We start from the raw sequence: 26201 nt of genomic DNA, 5'->3' as shown, positions 1-26201 counted from the left end.
CTGCACTCAGGGCTAGGCTTCCCTGCAGTTGTCCCATGTGACAACTGTCCCAGGAAATGCCCTCGCACACCACACAGGGTGCTTTACTAGTTTTCCCAGCATTTCTCAACCTAATCAAGCTGACAATAATGATTAACCATCACTGTGGTAAACATAAGAGCCGTTTGTATTTAGGTAAGGTTTTTTTTTTTTTTTGATATTATTGTTAGATTAACACATTACTAAAGAGGCATTTGGGGGCTGGAAAGGTAGTTCAGTGGTTAAGAGCACTTGCTGCTTTTGCAGAGAATGTGGATTCAGTTCCCAGCACCCACAGTTCCAGGGGATCTGATGCCCTCTTCTCATTTCCGTGGGTATCTGACGTACATACAGGCAGGCAATACACTTTTACACATAAAATAAAAATAATCTTTGAAGAGAAGTAGTAACATAAGGTGCATTCTTTCAACATTTTAATGGTAGCTTTGCTAATTATTAATGTTAATTTTCTGGAGGATAGTAAAGGAGGATTATTTATTTGCCACAAATAAAATAAAAGTAGTAACTAGCATTGATTAGCCATTCCCTTTTGTGCAAACACTGAACTTGTGCTTAAACTACTTCTACTAATATAATCTCAGAAATTGAGATTACACTATTTCTATGTCAATGTGATACCGTTTTAGAAGCAGTGTTGATTATCCTCAGTAGCTGAGTTAAATCTCATTTAACATTTCTATTAGGATTTATTATCTTCACTCTTTCTACATCAATTATGATTTTTTTAAATGGGATAGTTAAATTTATGTATCATGAGTCCAAAAATGGAATGGGGGTAATAATTATTCATACATAAATAAATTCACAGACATTAGTATATGGGATATAACAAATGAAGAGCAGTGAAGTCTGAAGTTCTTTCCAAGTGTTTATTACAGAGGTTTATGAAAGAAATTGGATATTGCTAATGACAGATGATATTTTTCCAGAAAATACACAAAAAAAATTGCATCAAAGACTTCTAACTAAAACATTGTTTTAAACTTTTTTGGGGGTTTTGGGGCTTTTCTATGTGTGTGTGTCAGTATTTTTTTTTTTTGGAAGACAGAGTTTCTATATGTAGCCCTGGCTGTTCTAGAACTCATTCTATAGACCAGACTGACTTCAAACTCACAGAGATCCACCTGCCTCTGCCTCTTGAGTGCCAGGATTAAAGGTATGTGCCACCACTGCCAGACTGTTTGAAAGTTTTATTATGTGGTTCTCTTAGTTATAACCCAATATATTTCAATGATATTTGTGTCCATTTTTTGCTGTGACAGCTTTTAGAACTTCCCCACATGTACTTGCATTTCTTGAACTTTCTAAATCTCTCTCTGGGACATGTTGAATTTAATTCTAAAAAGCAGAAAGTGAGACGGTGCTGCTATAACTCTCCTGACTGTCAGCTAATTATTAAAGGTGTCCTAGAGAACTCTTTTTGTGAGCTACAAGGTCATGTTACCTTTTATTCTTACTTTGGGAAAATATGTCTTGAGAAAAGAGAAAGTTTTCCTTTAAAACCATAGGCATCAAAGGATCATGAACCCAGAGACAATGATTCCATTTTCTATAAAAGCAAACAAGCAAGCAAAAATCATGTATTTGGTTTGGAGGGATACTTATGAAACACTATGGCTAATTATTAATTAATTTTCTTTATCATTAAGAAAGACAACTTTTTTACAGCAAACTATCAGAACTGTTCTCAGTCTCGAGAGAAGTTGAATGAAGATATCATTATGTAAGTCCAAATGAAGAATTAAGTTCCTATTCTTGCATGCTGCTTTATCCAATACCTACAAGAAAAAAAAACTGGAAACCTTAATCATTCATACTATATATAAGTGATTAAAGTAAAAGTGCTTTTCTTTCATTCCATGTATGGTATAATAAGTACATAATTTCTCCATCTATTTAAAGAGTGAGTCTGGGGAGAAGGCTCCTTCAGTAAGGGGCTTGCTGTGCAAGTGTGAGGATCTGAGTTCAAATACCCAGCACCCTCACTAAAGCCAGGCACTAGGGAGAGGGAGACAGACAGATTCCTGGAGCTCATTTGCAAAACACTCTAGTCAAATCAGTTCAAAAGACCCTGTCTCAAAAGACAAGATGGAGCACAATGGAAGACAGCATGCTGGCCTCTGTAGGTGTGTGAGCATACACATAAGTACTTTACCCATACAAAAGAATGAAAAAATAAAAAGTAAGTAGTCGTATTCTCTGAGTTTTATTTGGAAAAATTGTTAGCAACAGAAAAACTGTGAGGATCTGTGTTTCTATGCCAGTTTTGTCCCTAGAACTGCAGTACATCTCTTAGAGGGCAAAGGATTTGTTTTTCCTCTTGTAAAAATTATTTTCTTTTCAACTATTATAGAAAAATGCGATTTAAGTAGATTTTCAAATTTGAAAAGATGAGCTAACAATAGAATTTACTGGAAGAGGTTAGCATCTGTAAGGCCTTGGGTTTGACACTCAGCATCACAAAAGAAAAAAAAATGGGAAGGCATTAAAAAGAAGTACAGGAGGAAGATGAATTAAATGAATACAGTGAAGCAAGTAATTCTTAAAATAAAATTAAAAAGTAGCAAAGTTTAATTGAGACTAAGTTGTATCCAGATTAACAATCACAAAATCTGAATAATAAAAATCATAAAAGCATTCTGTTTTATAAATTATGAGGTAAATAGTAGGCTTGACTTTATTAACCACCACATGCTGAGTTAAAATGTTTCTTCTTTACTGGGTTTCTTGACTAGATTTCTATACTTTTTCACTGAAAATTTCAAAGTCTTCAGACAGACCAGAGTAACACCTAGTATTTTCTCTGGGCCTTGACTGTTCATTTACTTGCTTTTTAAAATGGTCTGTACGGGTGAGGCTTAGAACTCTCCACATAGCTGAGGGTAGCTTTGAATTCATGATCATCCTTCTTTAATCTCCATCCAAGGGTAAAGTTCCAAGAATGTGCCACCACGCACTATTGATATGTTAGGCACAGCCACATGTGTCTACATAGACACAAACTAACTGAAGGTAAATAAATTCTAAATTCACTTCCTCAGTCTCCATCATTTTTATGGACTTGGTGGGTACATCTGTCTGTGGGTACACTTTTTGACTGTGTTCTGTAAGGTACACATGTTTTAAACTGCAACATTGTCTTATGACTGAGCTGAAAGGGCCCTTTATAAATTCTGAGTACACATTCTTTCTCAGATTTGATAGGCAATTGTTTTCTCCCATCATGTTTTCGTTTTCTTAAAGGCTTCTTTTGGAGCACACAGGTTTTACATTTTGATGAATTTCAATTTATCGAATTTTTTATTGTGCTTTTGAATTTAAGAATTCTTTGAGAAACCCAGAGTTACTGTTTTTCTTCTAGAAGTTTCCATGGTTTAGTTCTTACCTGTAGACCTGTGGTCCATTTTGAGTTAATTTGTGACTAAGGAAGGGTCTCATCTCATCTTTCTCACATGTCCCACCACATTTTTAAAGACAAGGCTATACTTTCTCAACCATACAACTTGGTACAAGCCAACTATCTAGAACTGTAAGGATTAATTTCTAGCCTCTGAAATCTTATAATTATCAATACATTTGTCTTTACACTAGCACCATACTGTTTTCTTCTTTACTATGGTATCTATTTAGTTAATAAATAAGTAAAATCAGAAAATAAGTTTCAGCACAATTTCCTTTTTTAAATTATCCTGGCTATTATGAGTCCTATACACTCCTACATACATTTTAGGATGTCTTTGTCAATTTTTTAAAAGGAAGCTATTAGTATTTTTGTTTGTTTTTTGACACAGGGTCTGTTTGACTATGTATCCCTGGGCAGCATAGAAGTCTCTATGTACAATAGGCTACCCTAAAGTCTACCTGCCTATGCCTCCTGATAGGATTAAAGGCATGTACCACCATTCTGCTGGATGCCACTTCAGCTTGATGCTTAGGATTGGTCATAAACAACAAAGACATAAACAGAAGCACAAAAATGAGACCACCAGAACGACAGGGTTTTGTTCAGAGAGCTGAACTAAGGTGACAGAGTAGCCTTTTTAAACCTCAGCTGGGAATGTTGTATCAGACAAACAACTATTTCACTTTGGAGATGGAAACAAGGTTTAGTAGTAGACAAATCTGTGTTAAGTCCTCAGTGAGCACCAGTCTTGCTTTGTTCTCTGGTTTTACTGAGTGTTTAACTCCCTTGACTTCCAACCACTGTACTTTCTTCAGGCCAAATACCACCTGTCTACAGAATTCCTGAGCACAGCCCTTGTCCCTCTTTTCTTGACCTACATTTTTATATTTTGTCTCCCAGAATGTTTTTTGCTGTTTGTTGGAATTCTGCCTGGAAGCTCTGGCTTTCTAATTCCATCTCCATCCTAGTACCTTCTCCAGTCCTTCAGTCTCCAAACTCCCATTTCAGGACCTTTAATATGTCCAAACCAGATCTCTTGATAGTGTCTGAAAATCTGTCCTATCCCCAGTACCCCATGTCTGCACATGGCACTCTACTGACCACACTAATCAACAAAAGCCAGAAAGTCGTCCTTGGCCTCTCCCCTGATTTCATTCCTTGTATCCTGTTCTATTGCCCACTTTGTTTGAAAGGGTATATTAAACAAAGAATTGTTTTATTGTTATAAACACAAAATACAAAACACTGAGAAATCAAAACACCTATGCCATAGTAAAGAGGTCACCAGGGTCTGTCTGCTGCTTCAAAGAGTGGAGACTCCCATGTAAAAGGGGCATTGCCATAGATGCAGGAAGCCCCACGGGGAGAACTTTTCAGATTCTCCCTCCCTCTTAGGAATTATGAGGGGTACTGAGTTCAGGGATGGGTGTGTAGGCTGGCAATCAAGAAGCAGGACATATTTCTCAAGGTATATGGAATTTAAAGTGATTAGAAACAGTGGAGAGGGAGTTTGTTTTTCCTCACAGTCTTCTGGTTGTCTTTATGGCAAAGAAGGCTGTCTGTCTGTCTGTCTGTCTGTCTGAAAGTCCATTAGTCTGATCATTTTTATTTCCAAAATATATCTAGACTCTGCACTTTCTAAAAGTTCTTTTTGCATTTATTGATTGCTTGATTGTGTGTGTGACTGCCTCTGTGTGTGTGTGTGTGTGTGTGTGTGTGTGTGTGTGTGTGTGTGTGTGTGTGTCACTATGAACATGTATAAGTCAAAGGACATCTTGTGAGAATTAGTTCTCTCCTTCTATAATGTAAGTTCTAAGGATCAAACTCGGGCCATCAGGCTTAGTAGCAAGAATCTTAGCATTTCTCTACATGTTTGTACCTTAGGTGCTACGGTTCTCATCTAAGCCCTTATCCTTTCCCATGACTCATTGCAGTAACTTCTGCTCCCATTGTTATCATGTTTACCCATTCTCAACAAAGATGCCAGCGTGGCCTTTTACAAAGCTCAGCGTGTAGGACCACCCTGTGCCTGGCTATTCTGGTGACCTTTTGCTTCCCTTGCAACAAAACGGAAAGAGTGCATGATCTCTAAAGGTCTGTGTTGGGCCATTTTTCTCCTGCATTTTCAACTAGCTAAACAAGTTCTTGGACCATGCCACACATTTTTTTCTGCTTTGTCCATCCCAGGAGAGACCTGTTCTTTCTCCATATATATAATTTATTTGGCAGGAAGTAAAATGGGATTACTCACTCTCCATGTCATGTTTGTGGAGGTGAGAGGTCAGTTCCTGGGAATCTGTTTTCTCCTTCTACTACATTTTGGTCCTAGGGATCAAACTCAGGTTGTCAGCTGGGAAACAAGTGCCTTTACCTACTGAATCATCTTGCCAGCTCCTCTCCCTGATTTTTAAAGATTAACTCTCTATTACATTTTAGATGCAGCTCTAATATTAATTCCTCAAAGAAACTTTTCTTAAAGCATTCTATTATTTGTACTATCTCTTCCAACCCATGTACACTCAACAATGCATGTACAGGAATTATTCCGTGACCTGTCTCTTGTTTACTCCCTTCAAATACACCTTAAATTCTTGCTCTTTATATCCTGTCTATCTTTCTACCAGAATATCAATATCTATAATGCACATGACTGTAGCTCTAGAGCCTCACATAATGCATTCCTGATAGGTAGTTATTAAATAGCCCTGTTTCTTACCTATCCTCCTAGAAAGGTGTTGGGTTAGTTAGGATTTTTATTACTGTGAAGAGACACCATGACCACACTAACTCTTATAAAGGAAAAACATTTAGTTGGGGCTAGCTTACATTTTCAGAGATTTAGTCCATTATCATTATGGTGTGACATGATGGCATGTAGGCAGACATGATGCTGGAGAAGTAGCTGAGAGTCCTAAATCTTGATCTGCAGGCAACAGGAAGTGGCCTGAGACACTGGGCATGGCTTAAGCATGTATGAGACCTCAAAGCCTGCCTCCACAGTGACACACTTCCTCCAAGGCCATACTTACTCCAACAAAGCCACACTTCTTTATAGTGCCCCTCCCTATGAGCTCATGGGGGGGGAGGGGGCAATTATGTTCAAACCACCACAGGTGTTAAAACTCCTTTCAACTCTTCTATATTATTATGATCACTGAAATGGCCACCCACAAAGTTTAACCTCTGTACATATTACCTTAACATAAGTTCCTTATATTGAATTTTAGAATAAGTGATAGATATGAGATATGTACACACACACACACCTACATATACCCTCTGTCAGCTGTTTGTGAGTGGTAACATTTTCTTTTCCCTCCTATTCTACTTAGACCTATTTTAAAATTACCTCAATATAACTTCTCCACCTGAAAGTATTATAAATACTGAAAAAAAAACAGAACAAACATGTTTTAAAGTACTAATTTCTACTAATAATGTCAAAAATATGCTCTAGATGTTGTAAAGAGAAACTTAGAAGACTATTCAAAATTTGTTCTTTCTATTACTATTGGTGTTTTTAGGTATTTTTTAGTTTCCAGAATAAATTTTAGCAAATATTAGATTTCTTTTCTATTTTCAGTAGTTTTTGATGGTTTTTGTTTTGTTTGTCTCATCACTGGAGAATGCTGTGCTTCAGCCTAATGTTCCAATCATCTTCCCTCAGGTTGACTCTGTATTATGTTGGGATAGGAGCAGCTGCCCTCATTTTTGGCTACATACAGATTTCCTTCTGGGTCATAACTGCAGCCCGGCAAACCATGAGAATTCGAAAACAGTTTTTTCATTCAATTTTGGCACAAGACATTAGCTGGTTTGATGGCAGTGACGTCTGTGAACTTAACACGCGCATGGCTGGGTAAGGGAAGAAATAGGTCGTGTGTGGACTTGTTGTGTATGTAACTGAACCATAGGGACTTCTTTGTTGCAGTGACATCAACAAAATCTGCGATGGTATTGGAGATAAGATCGCTCTGCTGTTTCAGAACATGTCTGGGTTTTCTATTGGCCTGGTGATGAGCTTGATGAAGAGCTGGAAACTCTCCCTGGTGGTTCTATCCACATCTCCTGCCATAATGGTTTCGTCAGCAGTGTGTTCTAGGGTAAGCAAGCCAGGCTGGGTCCTGGCAGCAGCAGAATAAGCACAACGTCTAACCAAGCTTGCAAAAGAGAAAGGGATGTTTCTGTTTATTCTGTGTGTCCCAAAGCATAAGAGAGATTATCAACCTCTGGTCTTTTAAACAGTAATCACCATTATATCTTCAAATTATGTGGCTAAGATGTGATGTGATCAATATCTTACTAACAGGAAAAATAGCCTTGTGCTGCTTCAAAGGGTAGCACAGATAGAGGATGATGAGTACACACTGGACATTTAATTGTTGCCAACAGAATGTTGTATATTCTAAATCCCCCCAGTAAATGCATAGTAGTTCATGGTATTGGGTAGAACTGAACGTAAAAAATCCTCAAGTAATATACACTTAAAATGCTGTTTGATATCAGTCTCTTCAAGTTTACATTTTACACACCTTTAAATGATTTAGAATATATGTTAACATTCAAGTAAACATACTTCAGCTTTTTACACAAATTTCTATTTTCATTCTCCATTGCATTCTGAGCAATGTTCTAGTGCACATACCAGAAGATAGTAATCTTGTTCACAAGCCAGTGTGTGTATGTGTGTGTGTGTGTGTGTGTGTGTGTGTGTGTGTGTGTGTGTGTCCTCTAGCATCCCGTGCATCCCTAACTTTTCTCAAAATCATGTCTCCACAGTTTCCAGTGGCCATGCCCAGGACTTACATCAGAGGCACTGTTACTTTTAATTTTGTAATATTCATTTTTCAAAAATCAAATCCATAAAATCTCCTTGCTCACTTGCTATCAGTATACAAGTCCAATCAATAAAAATATTCTGTGGTTGACTGATTTCTTAAAATGAATCTTGGGTATTTATAGAACAGATCTTTTTAAAGATTTCTATTAGCACATATTAATTTTACATAACAAGGGTTTCATGAATACATGTGTAAAATGTAGTTTATCACATGCATCCCCATTGCCCTTTCTTGTCACCCCTCACTCTCACTCCCCTTCCTCTAATCACCCTTCTCCTGTCACATCCTTTATACATGTGACTCAGTGTGTTTCAGTGGGGTTATTGAATCACAGGAATATGAGTAAGGGGTCATTTAGAGGAACATGGACACTGTACCACTGGCTATCCCACTGAAGAACATTAGACCATAGGTCTGTGATATTCTGGTTTCTGGAGTTGACCTTATAATCCTCATCTTTATTTCAAGCTTGATGAAATAAGGATCACTTAATAGGGAAAAATACCCAGAATGTGTTACCAGGAGCAGATCCTTATCCATTCATGAGAAAGGTGGACACAAGTTGTAAAGGAACAGCAGAGGCATCTAAGTTTCACTACTGTATTAACTAAAGAGAAAGCAAATGAGAGACCATAGGGTGAATAATCCCCTTCAGTTCAGTTTAACTTGGCAAGTATTTACTGAATATTCAATATGTACAAGTCTTAGCACTAATGATCTACTGTGAAGATAATTGTCTTTGTTAAGTAAACTCAGAAATGATTAGCTGTTCTGACTAGTTTTATATCAATTTGGTCTTCAGAGAGGAGGGAGCTTCAACTGAGAAAAATGTTCTATAAGGTCCAGCTGTAAGGCATTTTCTTAATTAGTGATCTATGGGGGAGGGCCTAGCCCATTGTGGGTGGTGCCACCCCTGGGCCGGCGGTTCTAGGTTCTATAAGAAAGCAGGCTGAGCAAGCCATGTGGAGCAAGCCAGTAATTAGCACCTCTCCATGGCCTCTGCATCAGCTCCTGCCTCCAGGTTCCTGCCCTACTTGAGTTCCTGTCCTCATTGCTTCGGATGATGAACTGTTATATAGAACTGTGAACACAATAAACCTTTCCTCTCCAAGTTGCTTTTAGTCATGGTGTTTTATCATAGCAATAGTAACTCCAACTAAGACATCAGTATTCAATTTATGACTTCCCATGACTTTACCAGCTACTCAAGCTTCCTGTACACCAAATTGACTCCAATTGCATGGAATGTACTTTGGTATTTTGGAAACAGGTAGCTTGCTACATGAGTAGACAATATCAAACTCCCAGCTTGAAGTGGTATTGCTGTTGTTCTTCTCACTGAACTGTTTTACTAATTAAGACTACAAAGAATTGGCAAATGGTTCATAACAGAGGAAGGGATACTCGCTATTTCAGATTTTTTGAGAAATCAGATAATTGCACCTACTGCCATCAATAATAATGATCTCCTTTTTCACTTTGTCTCACCTCCTAGGGTCGAGAGATAAAGCATTTACTGAGCATACTCCATCATGTATGAACAGTAATAGTTTTAAGACCATTCCCCATACATATGAGAGACCAAGATCCTCTTCTTGCCATAGTCCTGTAACCTATACACCCTGGAATCCTTTCTTTGTGCAAAAGAAAAAAAAATCAATTCAAATAAGGTTCACTGATTTTCAGTGCCCATAAAATAAATGTTTCTAATGTCCTTTTCCAAGTAAAATATTCCCCATTGTACCAATAAAACTACCCACAGCTAAAAGACGCTTTAAAAACACAGAGAGAAAACAGTAGAGCATCACTGGTAGAAGAAAAAGTCAGATGAGGATTTAGATGCTGGGTAATGAAAAGCTACTCAGGATTCAAGCTGTGTGTGGGTTAAGTATCTGTCAATTGTCACTGCCTCAGTTCTCCATTGGATAACGCCCTGGCTTCCTTTCCTGCTGCTGTGAAAAACCACTCTGACAAAGGCAACTTAGGAGAGTAGGTTTGTTCTAGCTCATAGTTCCATCCTATCATCCATCATGGCAGGGATGTCAAAGCAGCAATCACGAACAGAGAGAAATGTGTGCATGCTTGTGCTCCACCTTCTCCTTTCCCACACAACCCATGACCACCTGCCAAGGGAATGGGGCCACCTGTAATGGGCAGGTGTCCCTACCTCTATTAATATGATCAAGATACTGCTCAATAAACATGCTCATAGGCCAGGCTGATCTAATTTTAGATATGTCAAGCTGACAATTAAAACTAACTATCAGAGTCAGTTTTGTGTTGCTGTGGTATAAATAACAAGAGAGAGAGAAGTTTATTTTTGGCTCAGAGTTTGTTTTAGTCCACCATGACAGGAAGGTAGAGGGTAGAGCCGGTGGTGGTTGAAGGGTATGGCTGGGCCTCCGATTTCCAAGGACCAGGAAGTAGAGAAAGAGACGAAAGCCAGAAGTGGGCTATACCCACATGTAGTAGCCTATGCCATCAGCTAGACCCCACTTCTAAAAGTCCCATAGACTCCCCAAAAATAACACCACCAGCTGAGCCTCTGGGGAACACTTCGCATTCAAACCATAGCAGATTCATTCTTTGTTTAACAGTGGTTGTGTTTACTACAGATGGTCATCTCATTGACCAGTAAGGAGCTGGAGGCCTATTCCAAAGCTGGGGCTGTAGCTGAAGAAGTCTTGTCATCAATCAGAACAGTCACAGCCTTTGGAGCCCAAGAGAAAGAAATTCAGAGGTCTGTCCCTTTAATTGTGAGAAAAGGTGCGTGGTTTTGGTTTCTCCCAAGGCTATTGGTGTTTTGTCTTTGTAAGGTATACACAGAATCTAAAAGACGCAAAGGACGCTGGCATAAAGAAGGCTACAGCTGCAAAGCTGTCTCTTGGAGCGGTCTACTTCTTCATGAATGGAGCCTACGGGCTGGCGTTTTGGTATGGAACCTCCTTGATTTTTGGTGGAGAGCCTGGTTACACCATCGGGACTATTCTTGCTGTAAGTCTTGTTTGAAAACAAAGATAGCAGGCTTAGATCATCTTTCCTTACCTAGAGTTTAATAAGAAAATTTCACTTTGAGGATGACTCTTCAAATATGTCTTAAATAAACATTTTTACCTTCTCCTGATAAATATATTACATTAAATGTATATGTATGTAATATATATATATATGTATACTTAAGATTTATTCATCCAACATGTTTTGTGTCCTCATTGTGCCAAGCATTGTGCTTTCAGAAGAATCATAGTCATGATTGAATTCCCCACCAATAAATACAGTGGGGAATTCAATAATAATAATAATAATTAGTCCAGTGCTGAAAATGGCTAGTCTGTAGTAAGTCATTTCTTCTCGGGTTTCCTGGGATTAGATCACAGTCCACAGAGGCATTGCTAACTGAAAGTCCTGCAGTAGTTTAGATCCTAATATGGTTTGCTCCTCTATCCTTCCCAGAATTTAGCCATGTTTAAAACAAACTACATGAAGCTGGAGAGGTGGCTCAATGGTTAAGTGCATGTACTGCTTTTGAAGAAGACCCAGGTTCAGCACCATGTTGGATGGGGATGGGTCATAACTGCCTCTATCTTCAGTTCCAACTCCAGGGGACCCTATGCCCTCTGGCCTCTTCTGGCACCTGCACTAGTGTACACACACACACACACACACACACACACACACGCACGCACGCACGCACGCACGCACGCACACATACATTAAAAAAAAAAAAAAAAAAAAAGGCTTCCTGCAGCCCTTTCCAACCTTGCAACCCAGGTCCTCTAAACTGCTAGCGCTACGTATGAAACTGCAACTCATTCAGTTACCCTCCAGTTTCTACGGCAAACACATCAGTTCAGGCTGAGCAAAATGACCTGCTCCGATGCTTTTATTTTTGTCTGGTCTTCTCATCTTATGTAGATGTCTCTTCTTTCAATTAAATTAATCTTTTATACTTAAGGCTTTCATAGTTAATGTTTTAAGCTCTTCATTCATCTCATATGAAGAATTTGCAGCTAGTTTTGCTCCTCTAGTTCCCACATCTGCATGACGGAGAAAAGTGCACCACCTTGTAGAATTCTTTCCTTGTTTGACTTTTTCTACAGAGTCATTTGCCTAAATATGGACAGCTGTCCAGTGACAGAAAAAAATTTAAAGCAGGGACAGAAACAATACAATGTCTCTGAGCTATAACTTCAATCACTCTCTTGCTAAAGCTTCCAGCAATGGCCATAGTGGAGGGGAGGGGTGCATAGCGAGAGCACTGAGCTTGCCTGCAGCTTCCTGTGGGCCAGCATGGTTCAGGCAGCTCAAATGCCACCGCAGCTGTAGAGACAAACTCCTGCAACAGTGGAGAGCCATCCTAAGAAAAAGCCAAGAATGCTGGGGATGGCCTGTGTTCTCACCTGAGCCATCTCATACTTCTCTGTGAACCTAGGCCACACATGTCCTCCATCCTGTTGTCTTTATTACTGCAGAAATGTGACTCTTGTTTACTCTGTCTCTGTAGGTTTTCTTCAGTGTGATCCATAGTAGTTATTGCATTGGATCTGCAGCCCCTCACTTGGAAACCTTCACCATAGCCCGGGGAGCTGCCTTTAATATTTTCCAGGTTATTGATAAGGTAGGAGCTCTCATTGCTTTGAAATATAGCTGTCCTTACTGCAAGAAGGAGCCCAAAAGATAGGCATGTTCATTTCACTAAAACCATAGTGGTCACTTGGTTATGGGATGAAAGACTACTGCATTTAACTCTTTTGTGAGGAAAACGTCTTTTATTGAAAACTCCATGTCCAACTCATGCACTTCCAAAACAAGAACTTAAGAAACTTAAAGCCCATCTCTAAACCATTTGGGGATAGAGGCAGTATCAGCTTAGCCCTTTAAAGATGTATAACAATCTCTTTGTTCTTCCAAGAAACCCAATATAGATAACTTTTCAACAACTGGATATAAACCTGAATGTATAAAAGGAAACATAGAATTTAAAAATGTTTCTTTCAGCTATCCATCAAGACCATCTGTCAAGGTAGGTTCAATTCAATTGCACTGTAGTCTTTTCTGACATTATCTTCTGGCCAGAATATTCTATTGTGGGATTTTTTTAAGGTCCTTTTGCTTGTGTATGTGTGGTATATGTGTATGTGTGAGAATTTTCACCTGTGAGGTGTGCTTATACATGTGTGCATATGTCTGTGGAGGCCACAGAGCAACATTTGGTGTCCTCTTTGATCATTCTCCACCTTACAGATTGAAGAAGGATCTTTCACTTGAACCTAAAGCTCACCAATTCATCCAGTCTAGCTAGCCAGTTTGCTATGGGGATCCCCTGTTGCTGCCTCCCAAACCCCCCACCCCTCCCAGCATTAATATCAGTGCCAGGGAACTGAACTGCTGTCCTCACACTTACATGCCATGTGCTCTCCCAGGGGGCCATCTCCCCAGTCTCTCTCTGGGATAATTTTGACCCAGATTTTGGCTACTTGCTTAGAGACTCAATTAGACTGATAGCTAGGCTGACTGATAAGCAGTGGGCTAATATCTCTTAGGACAGTGATTTATATTTTCCAGCCGCTCTCCTGTAGTTGAGTGGCAGGCATTTTTAACTCCGTGTTTCCTCCACTCTGCATTTCTGAGGGCACCAAAATGTCTTGGATTAATGAATGCTGCCACCTCGTGGTGGCATCTGGGTATTATCCAGCTACACTTAATCATTTGAATCTGGGAATTTCCAACCACCAGGTATTACACACCTGCTAGGCCTTCCCCTCTTCCATCTTTGAGGCTTCTCCTGCATCAGCTGTGTCTCCGATACTCTTCCTCTCACTTTACAGGCACGGACACACACACACACACACACACACACACACACACACACACACACACACAGTCTGTCCCACTCTTTTCACTCACCCTTTAACAATTAAAAGGAGACTGAAGTCTAGCTAATGCCCAGCCAACTGACCTCTTGGAGGGCACTCAATAAACTAATCTTTAAAAAAACAAATAGCTCTTGGAAAAACATATCTGTCTTTTCTGTTAACTTTTTCCTTATGTTTAATTAATATGTTTACTCCCTTTGCTACCCACTCCCCAAATAGTATTGTTAAGGATTGCAAAAGGCAGCTACTAACAAAATTCATAATTAGGAGAAAAGCGGGGGCACAATTTTAAGTGAGACAGATGAGATTACTGAGATTACTATTGCATCCGCCTCTAACGTGCCTTATAGAATCCGGGTTAAAATGACGAGTCCACTCCCACTTCCTTGTTTTCTCTCTGACTACCCTTTTTACTGGAATTCTCTCATCAAAGTCTCTTGTTTTGTGACCTGTTTGTCACTTACCACTGTTGCCCCAGTTTTTGCCTTTCCTCTTAACACGGCAGTTTAGGCTGCATTTTGAATATACGTTTAGGTTGGCTTCTGCCCCTGAGCACAAACTGTGCCATGCTAATGCTCCGAGCCATGTTCCCTGGGTTCTGAACAATTCTTTTACTTGTTTCTTTATTTTGAAGCTGGTTTTCACTATGTAGCCCAGGTTGGTCTCAAACTTGTATAGGTGTGGGCCACCGTATTTGGGCAAACAATTGTTTTAATTTGGTGTGTGCATGGGAGCGGGCGAGCGGACCTGCCACTTTGCGTGGGTGGAGGTCAGAGACAGCTCAGCTTTCGGGACTTGGTTCTCCTCTTCCACCTCGCTGAGACAGCTTCCTCTCTTGTTTCTGCTGATTTGATGCAAACCCGAGGCTAGCTGGCCTGTGATCTTCCTAGGTGAACTCTACTGCACTGATTTTTTTTTTTTTTTTTTTTTTTTTTAACATGGGTTCCAGGAATTGAGCTCAGGTCATCTGGCTTGTGTGGCTAACATTTTTATCTGCTGAGCCGTCTCCCCAGCACTTAAATTAGCTTTTGAACATAACCCTTTCCGTTAGGCTGAACAGTTAATTTTTAAGGCCTACCGACTTTAAGTGAAGGACACATTCTTCCGTGGAATGAAGAGTAACCAACTTGAGGATGAAAGTGTCATGGAAGAAGCACCCCTTATCATTAGTCCAGGATGCTCATCCCCCCCCTTTTTTTTAGTGCTTTTCTGATTGGCCCACTGGAGGTTTCACACTGTGCTTATTTAAATATTTGTTTCTTTAAAAATGATAAGATCAAAACGAGAGGCTCATTTTGGAGCTGAAAACAGTTACAAGCAAAGATCTCTGAGGGTATCCGTAGGTGGCTCTTGTCGTTGGTGAGACTGCTGTCATATGGCAGATCTCTGGGAACTAAAGCTGGGTAGTGACTCTCAGACATGGAGAAAATTTTGTAAATATTCCCACTGTGCTGTCATGTGTGCTTAGATCCAGGCAGGTGTCTAAAACTACTAAGATCTACCTGTGTCCCTGTGAGCTTGCCAACGGCTTTTTTTAGTATACTTTGTAGAAATGTTAGACCTATTCTAAGGGAGAGCTTTCTTGAATAACTCAAAGTTACCTGTTGAGATTTCATTCATTGAAAATTAAAAGATAAAAATTTAACTTGGTTGTCATAAGAGTCATGTAAGAAGGGGATGGAGAGATGGCCCAGCGATTAAGAGCACTGGCTGTTCTTCCAGAGGACCCAGGTTCAATGCCCAGCACCCACATGGCAGCTCACAACTGTCTGTAACTGGACATCCTCACATAGACATACATGTAGACAAAACACCCATGCACATAAAATAAAAATAAATAAATTTTTTAAAAAGATTCATGTAAGATATTTCAGTAAAAAAATGTAAAGTTTGCTTGCTTGGTAGAGGCTTAGTAGATAAAGTGCTCACTATTCAAATATGAGGAAAAGGGTCCAGATCCCCAGCACTCAATTAAAACCTGGTGGGTATGGCAGCCCATCCAGGTTCAAAGAGAGACCTTGCCTCAATATATAAGGCAGATAACAACTGAGGAAGACTCCTGATGTTACCCTCAGGCCTCCAGGTGCATGTACACACACATGCATGTGCACCTGCACACATGCAAATGTGCATATCCACATGAGCATGCACCAGACATACATGTTTAGGAAAAATTGTTTATTTGAAAAGAAGAAGGAAATCAAAAAGAGCGAGGGAAGAGGGAAGGAAAAGGCACTGGAAGGATGAATGTGATCAATTATATATATTATATGTAAGAAAATGACTTCATGAAAACCCTTTATTTTTTTACAATTAAAATATGCTAATAAAAAAAAAAAACAAAAAAATGTGAACAGTTTGCTGTGATGACCTAACTCTTAAATTAGATCTCCTCTTTGTATAGAGAAAAATTTAAATATTGTACTCCAAAACTGTACATTATTAGAGATATAAATGAAATACTATACAAATAAATATAAGATCTGGTTGTTTTCATATGCCACATAAGAATTTTTCTGTTTGTAATTACAAACTAACTTTCTGACTGTATGTACATTGTTGCCCAGCATTCCTAATGGTGTCATTTCCTGTGTATACAACAGATTCTGAAAGGTCTCAATCTCAAGATTAAGTCTGGAGAGACGGTGGCTTTGGTTGGTCCCAGTGGTAGTGGCAAGACCACAACAGTCCAGCTTCTGCAGAGGCTATATGACCCGGAAGAAGGCTGTGTAAGTACAGGCTCTTAGGAAAACCACGTGGGAGAGACTGGGGAGATGCCTCCGTGTTTCAGGGCTTGCTATGTGAGAAAGAGGTGCTGTATTTACAGCGCCCACTTAAAGCCAGGCCAGGCATGGCTTGCACATCTGTAATCCCAGTGCCGGGGAAGTGAAGATGGGGGTCTCTGAGGCTTGACAGACAGATGCACATCTGCAGTCCCAGTGCTGAGGAGGTGGAGACAGGAGGATCCCTGAGGCTTGCTGACCTAATTGGATAAATTGATGAGCTCCAGGTTCCCCGAGAGGCCTTATCTGAAAAACTAAGAAGGAAAGTGATCCAGGAAGACACCCAAACACTGGTCTCTGTGTATACATGTGCATATGCACAGACACTGGTCTCTACACACAGTGCACACACACACACACACACACACACACACACACACACACGAGCGTATACACATGTACACAAAAAGAAAGAAAAGCCGTGTACACAGAATGGAAACACTACCTGTGACAGAGCAGGCAGCTGTGCCAAATGTATTTATGTGATACTGAGAAGAGCCGTGCTGAGTGCCTTCCTGTGTGTCTGTTCATTCAACTTATGTGTTGTCTGATGTGTCTGGGCTCCGGGAATCCCTCAGAGAACGAGGGAGACAAAAGCCTCTGCCTTTGGGAGTTCACATTCTCTTATGTAGACAGATAATAAACAGGGTAAATAGACTACAGACCAGGTTCAAGGTAAAAGAGTGTAGTTTGTAGTGCCCAGTTGTCTTAGTTAGGGTTCCTATTCCTGTGAAGAGATGCCGTGACCATGACAACTCTTATAAAAGAACATTTAATTGGGTCTGGTTTACAGCTTAGAGGTTTAGTCCATTATCATCATAGCATGAAGCATGGCAGGCAGACATGGTGCTAGAGAAGGAGCTGAGAGTTCTACATCTGGTTCTGCAGGCAGCAGGAAGGGAATGAGCCACACTAGGCTTGGCTTGAACTTCTAAGACCTTAAAGCCCACCCCAGTTACATAATTCCTTCAATAATGCCATACCTACTCCAACAAGACCACATCTCCCAATAGTGCCAGTCCCCATGAGTCGATGGGGCCATTTTCATTCCAAATACCACATCAGTCTTCTGAAGAATTTCAAAATTTAGCTGGGCATGGTGATGCATACCTAAATTGTCAGCACTCAGGGGGTTGAGGCAGAGATCTCATGAGTTTAGAGCCAGCCTAGGCTACATGGTGAAACTATGTTAAAAGAAAGAAAGAAGGGAGGGAGGGAGGGAGGGAGGGAGGGAGGGAGGGAGGGAGGGAGGGAGGGAGGGAGGGAGGGAGGGAGGAAAAAGCAGGGGCTAAAGTTGTGCCTGGGTGGTGAGTGCACGCCTGGAATACAAGGCCTTGGGTTTGAGCCCCAGTACCACAAACAACAATATCAAAAAAATAAAAATAGAATTTCAAAATGTGTTAGAAGAATAATATCTGTAGAAAGCATGCTCCTTCTTTTAGAATGTATTTGTTGCATTCCATGAGAGTGCCTGAGGGTGACAGAAGCTGCAGATCATGTGCAGATCAGAAGATAACTGTCAAGTTGCATCTCCTCTTCCGCCTTCATGTGGGTTCCAAGGTTCGAATTCCAGTGGGCAGGTGTGGACAGCAAGTGCCTTTACATGTGGGCTATTCCTTCTCATTTTCCAAAATCTATAATGTTGAAATTAGCTCTCACCTGAGGCTGATATTCCTGAGAATACGATTCTTAGTGCTTCTACTTAACTATTGTCTTTAAAAGAAAATCTTGTAGGAGCTGGTCTCTTTTAAATTGCATGTCTCAGCCCATGTTTAAAATATTATAGACATTGAGTCCATGCTAATATTGACTAAATAAATCACTGGATAAATGCAAAGCAGTGTCTATTCTCACATAAATGCCAGGGCTGTGAGGAGTGGAGTCTCTGATGGCTACATCCAATCCTGTCCCTGGAATATGCTACAGTCACAGTGCTACCAACGAAGACAGTTTATTTACTATTAATTAAAACAATGAGTAGAAGGAACTTTTGTCTTTTGTGATTGAACAGGCAATGAGAAATAAAGAAGGCTAGAACTTTACAGGCGCCATCAGTCTTAAAACAACAAAGTTGATGGTGTCTGTCTCCACAATAACATTTGTAGCACCTACAGTGTTTGTGAGCATGTATCTTATTGACAATACTTAATTTGTGGTTTCATAGGATTTTAAGTTGATTGTTTCTTGAAGATTTGTTGATTCCAACCTACCAGAAAAAAAATCTACTGGTGTTACTCGTACCATAAATATTTTACCGAAATACAGCCAGTCTTTGCCGAGATACTGCTTCTCGGCTTATTCTTCGGATCAATAAGATAGTCAAAAGCCAAGACCTCCTACAGCATCACACCCTGCTTTGTTCTTTGGTTTGTCAGATCACAATCGATGAGAACGACATCCGAGCCCAAAATGTGAGGCATTACCGAGAGCACATCGGAGTGGTCAGCCAAGAGCCTGTTTTGTTTGGGACCACCATCGGCAATAACATTAAGTTGGGGCGCGAAGGAGTTAGTGAAGAGGAGATGGAGCAGGCAGCGAGGGAAGCGAATGCCTACGACTTCATAGTGGCTTTTCCTAAGGTGAGCATGGTGCTGCCCGGGTTCTGAGCACGTCCGCGTTCTGCACAGCCCAGGGGAGGCTAACACACACTGCACAGTGGGAGTTAATGTGGGAAGTATTTCAGATGCAACATCTGTGGCGAAGAAAATATGCTAAAGTCCAAAAACAGAAAGACGCCAGTGAAAGGTCAATTACAAAAACTCCTTGTTGTGTTTAATTCTTATTGTGTTTCACTGTATATTGAAGAGAAAAAATGATGCCTGTGTTAAAGCAAGACAAAGAAATTTGAGATTTCCTGAGCACAAGCTGAGAAATGCTTTCTGCAAAAAAAAAAAAAAAAAAAAAAATGTTGGTTTGTATCGCCACCTTGTGGCTAATAGTGGGAATGGAGCGCTCGCGTACACCTTCAGGACTGGTGAGCGAGGATAATGGGACAGACAGGGCTACTCCTATACATAGCAGAAGAAATGAACACTGAGTAAGAAATGGGAAACTGTAAAAAGATGTCATAAATTTGAAATTCTTGGCAACAAGACATGTACCAGTGAGCACTATGTGATAGTTATAAAACCATTTATCTGCATTTCCTGAAGTTTAAGTTCAGTAGAACCACCTAAAAACTGTGGTGTGCACCCAGTAAGATATATTTAAAAAGAAAAAAACTGACACTTGAAACTAAATTACATCTAAAATCCGTCATTCCAAAGCGTCACAATAACAAAAACATTCGTTTTTTAAGGACATACTTACAAACCACACTGTGTGCATTGTAGCAAAATAACTTTTTAAAACAATGTTTATTATGCCATGATTTAACATAGTGATTAGCATGGCATGTAAGCCAGCGATATCACTAAAGGCTTGAAGGTTCTTTTCCTGTAGTTGAGAAATGGTACATTTTCTTTTGCTGGCCTTTTACTCCTTACAATGAATTTCCTCACAACACACAGTGCTCTCTTGCCTCCCACTTAGAATTTGGGAGCATTTCCACATACTCTTTAACCAAACTCTGCAAGTTAGCAAAAGAACATTTATAGACAAAGGTGCCACTTGCAGTAAACCTAATAGTAAATCACAATGCTGTAATCCAAATGCCGAAGTGAGTAGGAGAGAGAGAGAGAGAGAGAGAGAGAGAGAGAGAGAATGCCTGGTGGTGGAGGCACACACCTTTAATCCCAGCACTTGGAAGGCAAAGGTAGGTGAATCTCTGTGAGTTCGAGGCCAGCCTGGTCTACAGAGTGAGTTCCAGGACAGCCAGAGATGTTATACAGAGAAACCCTGCCTCAAAATAATCGAGAGAGAGAGACAGAGACAGAGACAGAGAGAGACAGACAGACAGAGACAGACAGACAGAGAGACACAGAGAGAGAAATATAGGAGGGAGCTCAAAAGAGGGAGCTGGAGAAGGAGAAAGGAGGGGGAGAATAAGAGGGGAAGAAATGAAGGAATGGCCAATGAAAGGCCATTCTTGACCGATGATCCTACAGTCACTGTAAAGTTGTCCACAAGGGGATACTATGAACCCCACTGTGCCTGTGGATTTAACAACTTGGAAGAGGGTCAACTCCTTCAAAGACACAAACTGCCAAAAGAGTTCAAGAAAAAGCAACAACTAATGAGCTCAAACTTCCTTTAAAAATCAACTGAATCTTTAAAAGGTAGCAAAAGTTATAAAAAAAATTGTTAAGCATTCACAATGTCATCAAAATAAAGTTTTCTTTAAAATACATTTAAGGGATGGAGAGATAGCTCAGTGGTTAAGAGCACTGGCTGTTTTTCCAGAGGTCCTGAGTTCAATTCCCAGCAACCATGTGGTGACTCACAACTATCTATAGTGAATCTGATGCCTTCTTCTAGCATAAAGTTGTATATGCAGATAGAGCACTCATAGTCATAAATAAATAAATCTTTTTAAAAATACATTTAATAAAAGATTGACCAAAATAATGAAAGAAGACCTAAGTAAATTGTACCTTATTTACTATGAGTCAATGTTTTTAAGGTTATATATTCTTCTCAAGTTGACCTATAAATCTGATTCTTCACCAGAGATTTCCATGAGTCTTTTGTATATGTGTAGAAAATGATAATGGACTCTAAAATATTTTTTTATTTATAAAATCAAAATGAGAATAGACAAAGCAGCTTTAAAAACAGATCAACAAAGCTGGCACACACTCACAACATCTAGTTCAAGACACCAACAATACAGCAGTAGAGGAATGAAAGCGGATATGTAGAGCATCAGGGCAAAGACTCCAGAAATGGGCCACGTGTCAATTTTTAACAAGTGTAATAGAATTAAGCAGATGAAAAAAAAATTTGCAAATGGTCCTGGAACAAGACATCCAATGAACTGTGGTTTTTGCATTATACCACAGACAAAAATTATTTTGTCTTAGAGCAAAATATTAGCTTGGATTTCAAAAATAAAAATTTAGAAAAACACTTGGTAGGCTGAGGCAGGAGGATCACCATTTGGAGGCTAGCCCACACTACCTAACAAGTACAAGACCAACTGAGCTATATAGTAAGACAGTCTCAAAAGAATAATTAATTCGGTAATCCCTTAGGAGAAAGAAGAAAATCATAATATTAAGATAAGCAAAGAGTTCTTAGGAAGCTATGTACTAATTTTTAAAGTGGTAAAATGGGGGACAGAGATAGTTCAACAGTGAATGACACTTGCTGCTCTTCCAGAAGACCCACGTTTGGCTCCCAGCACACATATTAGACAGTTCACAACCACCAGTAATTCTAGTACCAGGGAACCAGACACCCTCTTCTGGCCTCTCTAGGTACACACACACACACACACACACACACACACACACACACACACTGAACACACACAGATAAAGATTAAAAAAAATAAATCTTAAAAAAGAAATAGTAAACTGGCCAAGTGTGTGTGATCTAGAGGCAGTGGCAGGAGAAGGTCAAGATTGAGAAGCCTGAGCTGGATGATAAGACAATGTCTCAAAAGAGGAGTGAGGATATGATCAAGATACATTGTATGTATGTATGAAATTTTCCTTAAAATACTATAAAAAGAACTGAAACTAAAGGCTGAGCATGTAACTCAGTGTGGAGTATTTGCCTACCATATACAAGGCCCTGAGCTCATCCCCAGAAGAGGAAAGAAAAAAAAAAACAAAAAAAGAAAGATGTAAAAATTAAATTAAAACCCTCTTTTAAAAACCACCATTTAGAAAATGAAAAGGCTAGACACAAGGTACAAGAACATGTTCTGAATACCTCTACCTGACCAGGTGCAGGACACAGGGGCTTGAAGTTGGGAACTGAACCCAGAGGGAGTCCAGGAGGAATTGTGAGTTGGATGGAGTGAGGTCCCAGAGGGTAGACATAATCTAAATACATTGTATATATGTATGAAATTACCAAAGGAAAAAATGTAAAAAAACAAAAACAGAAACAAAACCCACACCACCACCACACTAGTTTTCCTAGCATGCAAGAAGCCCTGGGTTCAATTCCAAACACCATATAAATCCAGACATTAATGGCCCATGCTTGTAATCCCAGCACTTGGGATGTGAAGGTAGGAAGAGAGACACAAAAACAGTACCAGGTCATCCAGGGCTGCACAGCAAATGTGAGGTCATCCTGGGCTGCACTAGATACTGTCAAAAACACGTAAAGAAATCTGCACTGTCAAAATCAAATGTGAATATTTTGAAGCAAGGTCAGGTTTGGACTGAAAGGGATCTTGAGATTTTTGTAGGTCATAGTGCCATAACTGGTGGCGGTGACATACTGCAGTAACTTGATTGCTAAAACAACAGGACTGCATCTATCAAAACTGTGCATAAATTCGTCTACCATAAGACTTTTTTTTTTTTTTTAGAAATCTTTCATCCTTTTTAAGATTGTTTTTATGTATATAAGTGTTTGCCTGAGTATTTCTGTGTATTACCTGTGTGCTGTGCCCATGGAGGGCAGGAGAGGGCATCAGATCCTTGAGAACTAGAGTTACAGGTGATTGTAAAAAACCATGTGGATGCTGGGAACCAAACGTGTGTCCTCTACAAAAGCAGCTAGTACTCTTAACCACTGAGCCATATTCCAGCCCCAAGGCTGACATTTTTTTTTTTAGAAAAAAAGTTTCTAGAAATTAAATGTTTAGAAAGAATATTTCAACTTCTATCCTTGTTGAAATATGTGCCATAACCCAACAGAATATGACTATTATGGGTCACAAACACTAGAAGTCATCCCACTATAATAAAATAATATTCAATTTGTTAAAAATGAATTTATCAAGAAATAAATAAATAGAAAGGGCCTTAAATTTTTCCCAAGACTGAAAAATGTTTTTAGGAAAAAATACAGCTTTTAAAAAAGAAGTTGTGGTAAATTTTGGTTCTGTTTGTTTGGTTCAGTGCTGTGGATATTACTCTATGTAAATAAAACACTGATGGCCAGTGACCAGGCAGGAAGTATAGGCGGGACAAAGAGAGAGGAGAATTGGGGAAACAGGAAGAAGGGGGGAGAGACACTGCAGCCACCGCCAGGAGAAGAGCATGTAAAGAAGCCGGTAAGCCACCAGCCACGTGGCAAGGTATAGATTTATGGAAATGGTTAATTTAAGATATAAGAACAGTTAACAAGAAGCCTGCCACGGCCATACAGTTTATAAGTGATACAAGCATCTGAGTGATTATTTTATAAGTGGATTGTGGGACTGCGGGGCTTGGGGAACCTGGAGAGAAGCTCTCCAGCAACAGTTCAGTTTGTATGTTTGCTTTGTTTTGTTTTGTTTTTTGAGACAGGGTCTCTCTACAGAGCCCTTCCTGTCCTGGAACTCACTCTGTAGACCAGACTGGCCTTGAACTCACAGAGACCCACCTGTCTCTGCCTCCTGAGTGTGGAATTTAAACCATAGTCCACCATGCCTGGCCTTTGGTTGTTTTTAAGGCAGGTTCTCCTGTAGCCTAGATTGGCTTTGAATTTGATATGCAGTTGAGAACGGCCTTGAACTCCTGATTACCCTACCTGAGACTCCTCAGCACTAGGCTTACATGTGGGCATCACCACACCCTGATAAGTGGCATTCATTTTTTTAATTACTACTTTTCAGAGCCTCCAAGAGGAAAAGTATAGACAGCCTATCAAATTTCCCACAAACACTTATATTACAGTAAATGCTTCATCGGTTTTTTTAAAGTATTCTGAGGTCATCTAAAAGAGATTTGAAAATTCCCTCCAATTAAGAATTTTTCTAGGAATCCTTGTTCTGTTTATCTGGTTTGGCCCTAATTTACCTTTCTGTATTGTGTTTGCCAGGACCTTTTCCCAGAGGTGTTTGTTTTTACAATGATCAAATCGAAGATTCTGAATGGCCAGGCTCAAGTGGTCGTTAAGCTGCCATCAGAACACAAATGTGCTGGGTGGTGGTGGCACAAGCCTTTAATCCCAGCACTCGGGAGGCAGAGGCAGGCGGAATTCTGTGAGTTTGAGGCCAGCCTGGGCTACCAAGTGAGTTCCAGGAAAGACACAAAGCTACACAGAGAAACCCTGTCTCAAAAAACCAAAACAAATCAAAACAAAAGAACACAAACGTGCTTGTCATTCCTCTTCTGATCATTTAATCACACCTCCATATTTGTGCTTTTTCCTCTCTGTGTCATTAGAAATTTAATACACTAGTGGGGGAAAAAGGAGCTCAAATGAGCGGAGGCCAGAAACAGAGAATCGCCATTGCTCGAGCGCTAGTTCGAAACCCCAAAATTCTGATCTTAGACGAGGCCACATCTGCCCTGGACACAGAGAGTGAGTTAGTTGTTCAAACTGCGCTGGAGAAGGTAAGTGCACAGAATCTTTTCTGAGTCCCACACTCCTGGTTCCCTGTTGTTTAAAAGTGCAAGAAAGTACAGATTTGGGGTTCTTTGGATACCAGCTAGTAGTTCCCAGAGTTCCTCTGGTATGGATGCAGGGTATGACTTGGGAAAGTAAATGATATGGTTGACATTAAGTACACACACACACACACACACACACACACACACACACACACTATGCAAGCCATTAATCCTGTACACCATTCCATTCCAAAGGTCTCATCTTCTCATAGCAGTAACACCCCCCATCACAGAAACTGTAGTGGGAGTCTTTGCTCCTTCCATTCACATTGATGGGACTCTTCCCTTCTCTAGTCATTTTTCTTCCTTAATGCCTCCCAAGGGTATTCACATTAACACAATGTCACTTAAAGTAGCAAAGCACTGACTTCTAGTTATCTTCCTCAATAGTACTGGGAACTGTGAGAAACTTTAGAATGACTTTGACACCATTCAGTGACCTAGCCTCACTTCGAATGGGACATTTCATTCCTCATTACTAACCCAAATTATTACATTATGCTTTCCTAGCTGGATTGGCTGATATAAAATGTGCATGTACTTATACACACATGTATATACAGATACAATCATATGTGTGTATACATATATATGTATGTTTATGGACTACCTATATATGTGTGTACATTCTTAGCAGATGTGTGAATATGGGGTCAGTGAGAATGGCTTGATTAGGAAAAGGCCGAACTGCCAAACCTGATGATCTGAGTTTGATCCTGGGGAAGTTGTCCTCTGACCTCCATATACACACCATGGTGTGAGCACACACACGTGTCTGAATATATATGCACATATATGACATTCACAGATATTTTAGC

At 39.9% G+C, this 26201-nt stretch overlaps 1 protein-coding gene across 15 annotated transcripts in view; it reads left to right on the top strand.

Annotated features, from left to right (window-relative positions):
• Abcb5 (ATP binding cassette subfamily B member 5) overlaps nucleotides 1–26201 on the top strand; it is a 93934-nt gene that overhangs the window by 12359 nt on the left and 55374 nt on the right. For 10 of the 15 annotated variants that reach the window (XR_013044566.1, XR_013044567.1, XM_006988289.3 and 7 more), the window contains 10 exons: nucleotides 1708–1762; nucleotides 7110–7301; nucleotides 7374–7545; nucleotides 10899–11023; nucleotides 11100–11277; nucleotides 12788–12901; nucleotides 13196–13306; nucleotides 16763–16888; nucleotides 19318–19521; nucleotides 25156–25326. Coding sequence is in view for 13 of the 15 variants with exons in the window: in XM_006988289.3 (XP_006988351.1) it covers nucleotides 1708–1762; nucleotides 7110–7301; nucleotides 7374–7545; nucleotides 10899–11023; nucleotides 11100–11277; nucleotides 12788–12901; nucleotides 13196–13306; nucleotides 16763–16888; nucleotides 19318–19521; nucleotides 25156–25326 (1448 nt within the window). In the remaining 2 variants the exon portion in view is untranslated. Of the gene's footprint in view, nucleotides 1–1688; nucleotides 1763–7109; nucleotides 7302–7373; nucleotides 7546–10898; nucleotides 11024–11099; nucleotides 11278–12787; nucleotides 12902–13195; nucleotides 13307–16762; nucleotides 16889–19317; nucleotides 19522–25155; nucleotides 25327–26201 lie in introns of all 15 variants that reach the window. The other 5 variants (XM_076551581.1, XM_076551586.1, XM_076551582.1 and 2 more) reach the window with 4 other exon arrangements.

Source organism: Peromyscus maniculatus, chromosome 14 (genome assembly GCF_049852395.1).
Source record: "Peromyscus maniculatus bairdii isolate BWxNUB_F1_BW_parent chromosome 14, HU_Pman_BW_mat_3.1, whole genome shotgun sequence".
NCBI lineage: Eukaryota > Metazoa > Chordata > Mammalia > Rodentia > Cricetidae > Peromyscus > Peromyscus maniculatus.
Note: the sequence above shows the minus strand (reverse complement) of the source record. Positions and strands in the feature narration are given on the sequence as shown.